The sequence below is a fragment of the Thunnus albacares genome, chromosome 6 (genome assembly GCF_914725855.1).
Source record: "Thunnus albacares chromosome 6, fThuAlb1.1, whole genome shotgun sequence".
Lineage (NCBI taxonomy): Eukaryota > Metazoa > Chordata > Actinopteri > Scombriformes > Scombridae > Thunnus > Thunnus albacares.
This window is the reverse complement of record NC_058111.1, coordinates 28316797-28325458: the sequence shown is the minus strand read 5'-3', so window position 1 is coordinate 28325458 and position 8662 is coordinate 28316797. Positions and strand designations below refer to the sequence as shown.

The 8662-nt window shown below is 44.2% G+C and overlaps 1 protein-coding gene across 1 annotated transcript; it reads left to right on the top strand.

Annotated features, from left to right (window-relative positions):
- The first annotated feature begins 11 nt into the window (after positions 1-11).
- Positions 12-8454, top strand: si:dkey-260j18.2 (uncharacterized protein LOC325231 homolog). The gene is made up of 5 exons (XM_044353651.1): positions 12-737; positions 1161-1314; positions 1499-1577; positions 2170-2397; positions 2575-8454. The coding sequence occupies exons 2-5, from the start codon at positions 1161-1163 to the stop codon at positions 4082-4084; spliced, it is 1971 nt and encodes a 656-aa protein (XP_044209586.1). The 5' UTR covers positions 12-737; the 3' UTR covers positions 4085-8454.
- Positions 8455-8662: the final 208 nt, after the last annotated feature.

Below are 8662 nucleotides of genomic sequence, written 5' to 3'. Positions count from 1 at the left end.
AACCAGGGAGCATTATTTATGTTTCTACACGGTCGTATCTACCTAAAATGCAGCATGAATGCGGAAATGAGTAAAATAAAGCATTACCAATCTGCTGTTTGTTTTTAGTTTAAACACATAGTAGCGGCTTAAAACGCATAATTTCAAAGAGGGTGAGCGGGGGAAGGTTTTAATTTTTCGAGTGGCAGAAAACGAGACTGCTCCAAAACAATCGTCACGAGCTAAAGGTCAGCCAATCAGATGGGCGGAAGTTTAACGTTGCGGTAATCCGGTTCAGACATGACAAGTGCGGCCGACTGAACCTGACCTCACTCCTGATTTTTCTGCCCTGCAGGCTCTGAAAACTACACTTTGCACCGTTTCCCCGCTGAGCCGGACGCGTGTGCTACATGCCACGGTGGACTGATGTGTGTTACGACCAGACGCTTTTGTGCAGGAGGAGATTTTTTCCCCTTTGTGAGCTAGTTTGGTCCGTCAGTCAGCGGGGATGTTGTGCGTGGGGGAGCTGGATGAGCAGCGAGTAGCCTGACGCGTCCTCTCACCGCAGGCCGGACGGAGTGTTTCAGCTGAGCCCGGAGGACCCAGACACTCAGATGGGAGCCAGGAAAGCCTCGGGAAGCTTGTGCTAATAAACGGGGTGCTTGGATACAGATAGCCTGCTCCAAACTGCCTCACCAATTCCTGCTGAAAGTGAGACCCGACCAGCCTTCACGGTGGAAACGAGAAGAAGAGCAAAGGTAGTGTCAGCTCCAAATGTAACATCTTACCGGTGAACTGCAACAACAGGATTTTGCTTTGTATGTGCCATTTATCATAACCAGTCTTTTATGAAGACATCCCTCTAGCAATGGATATGAAAGCATACTGTAACATACTGTAAATCTGTAGCAAATCATTTTCACTCTGCTTTAAATTAAGTTGCACAATACTCATGAGCTATGAGGAACTTCAGCTCAAAAAGCAACAATTTTTCACAGAGATTGGTGTTATCTGGGTCATATCTGCACCAGGCCTCTGTCTATAACACACAGGCCTGTGTCTGTGTTGCAGATAAGGCCTTTGCATGCATTAAGGTTAAAGTGTTAAACCCGTTTGCTCACTTTGTATGCATAATGCATGTGTGTAATTCTGTGTGTGTGTGTATGGGTACTGTACCTCAGATGAATGCTGTGCGGGGGGGCACAGTCACCTGGCGTCCCCAGCCGTGGCAGGATGGGGACGGGGGAGGAGGGGAGCCTCTGTCAGACAGCGACTCGGAGGAGGAGGACTTCCCCGATGACAGCACCACACCGTTGGGAGACTACATCACACATGGTGAGACAGAAAGAAAGAGGCTAAAGAGTGGGGGGATTGTCCCCTCAAGGACAGTAATTAGTCCCTTTTACTCATTTCCTGTTTTCCCCCTCCTGTCACCTGTGCTCTATACCTTCCCCTTCTGCTCTAATTTGTCCCCTCTTCCGTCCTCACTCTCTTCTGTGTTTCTCTTGTGTGTTTTTAGGATTGAAGCAGCTCCTGGATGCTCAGCAGCTGTGTGATGTTACTCTGCTTGTTGAGGGGAAAAAGTTCATGTGTCACAGGTATGCCTGCCTTATCTTACAGAGCAGTGTGGTGATGGACTCACTTTACTTACGTGCACTACTGACAGATGGGATACTACTGAGGGGAGCATGTCAGTCAGGACGGCAGCTAACAAATATTTTTGCACTGTTAGTTATTTAGAGATGCTTTTGTGATAATCAGTTATGTCCTCTATCAAATGTACAAATAATGACATGCCAATTGCAAGTTGGCAGAGCTGTCATGTCTCAGAACGATGCTATGTCTTACCACCAGTCAGTTTAATATTTCAGTATCAAGTATTTAGTATTATTACTTGATAAGTGGTTATCAGAGTTGCAAGCATGGGTGAGACTGTCAGACTTTTGAAGACAGGGAAATGTTTCTTGCAGTGAAAATTCTTCCCGTGAAAGTCACTTGTAGTTTTTGTTTGACATCAAAGAGGCGAAATGACAAGGAGGGACTGCCAGGTGCAGAGTTAAATTTTGGTTTGACAGTAAGTTACTTCTTGTGAATACATAGAGAAACTAACAGTATTGTGCAGAAATGTGAACTGACTTTCTGTCCACAGAAGCAGTTATCTTCTATAATCCTCATCCTCTCCCTCTTTAGAGTCCTCTTGGCAGCTGTGAGCCCGTACTTCCGGGCCATGTTCACCAGTCCTCTCGTGGAGTCTCGCCTCACTGAGATCCGACTGGAGGAAGTGACGCCGTCTGTCATGGAGACTGTCATTCAGTTTGTGTACACCGGTGAGGCGGGGCTCTCTCTGGACACAGCTGAGGATCTGTTTGTGGCCGCCAACCGGCTTCAGGTCATGCCCCTGCAAGACCTGTGCTCCAGGTAAATCTGCTGAGTGACAGATAATCATACAGTCTAATTTAGTTTGATATTTGGCTTCAGTTAATATACACAAGTTCCTGTCGTTTGGATCTGGTCTCCTTTCTTCTCTCCTTTTTCCTCTATATCGCTCTTCTCTTCCTCTCCCCCTGCTGTTTTCCTCCACTCTTATCTCTCCAGGTTTCTATTTGAGCACCTCTCAGTGGATAACTGCCTGGGGATGTACTCTCTGGCTCGCTCTCACCACGATCAGCTGCTGCTGCGTGCCTCCCTGAGGCTGGTAGCTCAGCACTTCCCCCGGGTGGCCCGGCAGAAAGACTTCCTCCTGCTGGACCACGGCACCTTAGGCAGCCTGCTGAGCTCCGACCGCCTTGGGGTGGACTCTGAGGCGGAGGTCTACGATGCAGCACGCCGCTGGGCAGAGCACCAGCCCCTGGATCGCTACGCTCACATGCCAGCACTTCTTCACCACCTGCGGCCAGGACTGCTGTCACAGGAAGAGAGCCGAAGACTCAGCCAGGAGTTGGGCCCCGCTGCAGCTGGTGAGGGCCTTGGGGGGCCTCTAAGACCACGGGAGGGTATGTTTGAGAAAAAAATAGTGTGTGTGGACCTGACACCTCGGGAAGATGAGAATTTAGCTGCAAGAGACTACACAGTGGACTGCTTTGATCCCCGGACAGGGAAGTGGGAGAAGTTAGCAGCGCTGGGTTCACTGGTGAGTCCTGGCTGCACGGCTGTGGGTGACAGGCTGTTTGTAGCTGGAGGGATTCTACGGACAGGCTCTGTGTCTGCAGCGGTGCATGAATATGATGCTGTATTGGACCGCTGGATAGAGCGGCCTTCGATGGTCCAGCCCCGGGCTATGCTAGGCCTCCTGGGCTGTGGAGAGTCACTCTATGCCTTGGGTGGCAGTAACCGCTCAGCCCTACTTGACTCCAGTGAGATCCTGGATCTGGCTACACTTCAGTGGGTTCCCGGGCCGCGGTTACCGCTCCCTCTGCGCGCTTTCGCCTGTGCAGCACTGCGTGGACGACTCTACCTTCTAGGTGGAACCACACTTGAACAGAACCGGGCTGTGGTTCACTCTGTGGTTCACTCAGGGGTGCTTATTTATCACACCTTGACAGACTGCTGGACACGTGTGGCACTTGACTCTGGCGCAACCTGCCTCGCTGGAGGTGTGGCAGTGCGAGGAGGAGTCTGTGCAATCGGGGGATACATGAGGGATACCACCAAGTTCCTGGATGGAAACTACACCAATCTGGAGACTTTAGACGCCACTGGGCGCGTGCTGTTTTTCAGAGAGGGCCGGGGGTCTGGAGTAGAGAGGGAGGTGACCGGCGGAGGAGTGATGGTCACTGCGGAGCAGCGGGGGGGTGCAGGTGGTGGAAGCGACCGAGCCCCGAGCCCTGTGGTTTTTCCTGGTCTCCCGCGGCGAATTGCAGCTGGGGGGGTGGCCAGGTGGAAACGGAGGATTTATGTGTTGGGTGGGGAAAACGGTTCGCGGTTCTATGACAGTGTCTACTGTTGGAAGCCCGGCTGGCGGAGCTGGGTCCAGAGACGTGAGAAACTCCCTGGAGACACTGGAGGGGTGAGCCAGTTTGGGTGCACAACTCTAAAATTCCCCAAGAAACACATCCTGTCCAGACTGAGACTAGCCAAAGAAAACTGCAAGAAGGCCGCTGACTAGCTTGACAGGGAGACGAGTCGAGGCAGCCGTTCATGTGACACAGAGATGAGCTCCAGGCTGAGTTTGAATGAGCTCCTCCTTGACCTCAAGATATGTTGGTGTTGAGTTGAAGTCACAAGGAAAAGACCATTTTATACATTCTGAGAGCAACAATGGACTCAATGCAGACAGATCTTGTTAATTTTATTATAGTAGATCGTCAAATGTACAGGCAGAGAGCAGGTGGGGCCAGAAACAGGGTCAAAGTCAGGCAACACGCACCTGAATGTAACCTAATTTCTATATCTCAGAACAACAAAGTCCTTAAGTGAGAGAAAAGGGCCTTTTTAATTGTTTTCTCAAAGTGTAACATTATTTTCAGCTTTTTGCCAGTGTAATATTTTTTCATGGCTGTCAGGAAATCATTCCAAAGCAGCGGACTCTAGTTTAGTCACAAAGATATGCACATTCTTACAGACTGCTATGTTCCACTTTCAAACAACTTTTATTAGAGACTGAAATGCAGATATTTGTGATGTAGGATAAATGGCTTGGGTTGTGTTCTTTACTTCTGAAATGTAGTAAGTCAATTTTTAAAAATTTAAATGCATTTTCTGTTGCAAAGAGTGTGATAATTATAAGTTTCATCTGTTTTTCACGTTAGATGTTTTTGAGAGTAAGCATGTCCTTGATTCCTGCATAATGTAGGCCGTTGTTAGTGCAATTAAAGGCTATACCGATAACTTGACATGAGAGGAAACACAGCCCAGCAAACACACCATAACATCAACATATTTTTTTCACTGGGCCAAGAAATGTTTTTCTTGATGAATTTTTATTATAAAAGCAGTGCAGGGTTACATTTTCTGTTCTGTCTGTCTTTGTCATAATACTTGAAGCCCGTCATAGGAAAGACTGAGCAGCTTCTCATCCCAGGAAAAGTCAGTCCCTGTACTGATATCTCAGTTCATACTCATACTTATATAAATGAAGGACATCAGTCTTGTGTTTTATGTGACAACTCGTACGTTTCAGTGGCTCACTCGTGCATGTTCATCCTTCACACCAGGACAGTCTGATCTACCTGTCCCAAGATGCTCCTTGGTGATGGTGCAGGGACTAGATTGAACTATTGCAAGCCTTACCGGCCTCACTACACATACAGTCGAACCCTTCCTGTGGATCCAGAATGGCAGCTTATGTGTTTAACACGGGCCAGAAAGCATCTTTTAACCTGGTTGAAACTGTTCTTATGTTTGGTGTTTTGAATGCTCTTAAGGTGCTGTCTAGTCAAAGAAGTGGAACATAGCAGTGGAAGAAATGTGCAGATAGGGCTGGATGAAATGGAAAAAATGACATATGATAGTCAGATCACCTCCCAGTCATTCTGGGTGAAATCTTACAAAGGAACAGTGTTTTGTTAGTTTCCACAACAAAATGTATCTATTTATGGTATTTAAAAGATCCCACTGTAAAATTACAGTGATACATTCATAGGGGTGTCGTGCAGCCCAATGTGAGGATGACCTTCAGTATCTTCGTGTCTGGACTGTCGCTCTAACCAGCAACCTTACAAAACCTTCAAGCCAGTTGTCTTTACTTGATTCAGCAGCTGTGTCAATTTTTTTTGTTTCAGTTGCTCCAGCCATAGGACTTTTTTGAATGTAGTTTGCACGGAGGTTATGAATTATCTGAACACATTAGCATTGCACCTTATTTATTAAAGTGTTTTTTTTTTTTTTTTTTTTTTAAAGGTTTTAGTTTTTTTGAAATGGTAACTTACTCTGACTGCAGTGCTCAGACATTATGTAGGATGGCAAGCTTAGACAGGCCTGTCAAATAGAATCTGATGTATTTAGATCTGAAAGATGCTGAGGTTGGTAAAGTAACTCAATTCCAAAATTCCAGCTTAATGAAAGGTAGAAAGCTTGCCCAGAAATGTAAGCACATTGTTTTGTTGCAAGCCGCTATGTTTTCTTTGCTCTGTTCTCTTGTTTTCCTTTTTATTTATTCAAATTGATCAAATCCAGATACTCCTGCGGGAGATACAAGCATATGAGAAATGCCACCAGCTGTGTCTGAAAATGGAAAACTTTTTACCAATGTCGTCATTACTTCATTGCCAAGATTGCAAATTATCAATCAGGGCCATAAAATATAAACTATGAACTTTTTGCCATTACTGGAATTGAAGACACTTAATGCTTCATGTCAGGAATATATACATTGCACCACTGCATGCCAGACATTAACTTTGTTCTTAAATGTGACTTCATGATTAGTGAACAAGATTCACTATCAATTTAAAATCAGATATTAAGATGTATACAGGATGTGTTTCTGTAATTGCAAAATTAGATTTTTTCACCCTCAATTCTGACTGAGAGCAACAAAGCAGATTTATTTATTTTATTTTATTTATTTATGTTTACTGAAATAGTAAATCAATGTCAGTTGGAAAATTAACAGTTTAGACCCGTTACAAAGTATTAATTAATTTTGTCGCATAAACTAACCGTATCGCAGACCATTCATGAGCCAGGAGCACTGAAGCCAAATTCATGCATCTTCCTTAAGAAGAGTCAAGTTCATCTCAAAACAGCTTTCCACCACTTCACTCTATATCATACAGGATCAACACACTGTCTCTCAACCAATAAAATCAATAGTACATTTCATCATTTTCAGTCAAACCATAGTCCCAAGTAGAACTTTCCAAAGTGTTACAATGAGTTAATCTCCCTCGAGGACAGAAGTGGAACTTCCCTAACTTTCCCAGCTAACAGCAGATGTTTAACACGTTAACTGACATTTGAACTGCTTTCATTTATTTGCTCTTCAAACTGACATTTCAGCTGTTTTCATCTCTTGCTCTTATCCATAAGCGGTGAGTCAAGAGCAACTGGACCTGTTGTAGATTCTTGGAAGTTTCACCTCTCATCCAAAGGGCTTGTCATGTGACTTTAACAGCTGTCACATGATAGATAAGAGGACTAATGAACCACATGTGACCTCAACGACCCTGAAGGTGTAAACGACCCTACAGAGGTTAAATACCTGGGACATCCCACCCGTCAGTCATAACTGAAGAAGCTTTTTGGATGGGAAATGTCTTCAGGAAATCCAGTTGCTCTCGACTTCATGACATCTGACAACACTTCAACTGCTTTCAATGGTTACACATCAACTTACATTTCAACTACTTTCATCTTTTACTCTTCAAAATGACGCTTCAACTGCTTTCAGTGGTTACACATCAACTTTCAGCAATTCAGCTTTTTTTTTAGCTTCTTTTTGTAGTTTTTTAGTATTTTGATTGCAACTTTAACTGTTGCAGTATTTCATCTGTTTCCAGTGTTTCAATGGCAAAATTTCAGCAGTGAGCACATGTACATTTTCTTTAGAAATTTTAACCATTTCTAGTGGATGCATAAAATCAGTCAGTCAGTATTTTTTAATGTCTTCCATGATATCTTTTCATTTTCTTGTTCAGTGTACTCAGGCGGGCTTTGATATGTGAAGATGTAGTGGTGTATCGATACATAAAAATGTCACTTGTGCTTCTTTCTGCCTTTCAATCTGCCAGTGCCATTAGCAGATATAGCAGGGGTGACTCGGTGTTAGATGGGGGGGCTCTTTTTTTTGCCCCCACTGGTGGCTCAGAGAAGGTCATTGGGGCAAGTCATTGATTTAAAAAGGACATGCTTATCTTTAACTCCTGGTGATAGAGTGTTACCCAGCAGTAGCAGAGTTATGGATTCATGCTCCATCTCTGTAATGGTGCTGCCCTCCTGTACAGAGAAGCCTGAAGCCCTGTTCATGAAAAGTTAGAGGGCAGCTGGGATGTTTGGGCTCGTGACATTTGATATTCAAGGATTGATACCTGCTGAGTATGATGCAATCTGTGTGGATCACCAAAATGCATTTAAAGGATGAGAAGGAAAATAGTTAGTAAGGTTCCTGAAGTTTATTTCAGTAGGAAGTTCACTAGTTGAACACACAATGAGGACAGTTTTTTGTCATTTTGGTTAAGAGGTGTGAGTTTAAGTTTGTGTTTATAGGAAATAAATATCACGCTGTCTGTGTTAAATACCACGACATGCTCTGAATTTCCCCCCTGAAATGTCAAATGAATTGAATTTCTTTTACTTTGTGTGCTTACAGCTTGTATGAAATGTGAAAAGTGACTGTGTACGCATGCACGTTTTCTATGCTGAGGCGTAAATCTGTTCAACACAAGCTCTTTGCACACATACTGTACACAGCCACATTCTGTATGTCCATTCAGAGAACTAAAGCTGCCCTCATTTGTACAATCTAATGAAATTTGTGAACTGAAAGGCAAATGGATGTTTTGATGAGATAAACGATTAAAGGACTATTTGCTTACATGTTTTTATTGGTGACTTTATTACAGTAGCGCTACAATCAGTGATCACATTGGGAATCAAATGTCTACATTCCTACATGTAAAATGGTGAAAAAGCAGTGAAACTACATGAGTGAAAGCATTCTGTTGGAAAACATTTCTCGTAGTTTGATGTTAATAATTACTCAAATTAATAAACTGCTGAATCTGCCCATTGTTACTGCTGGCCA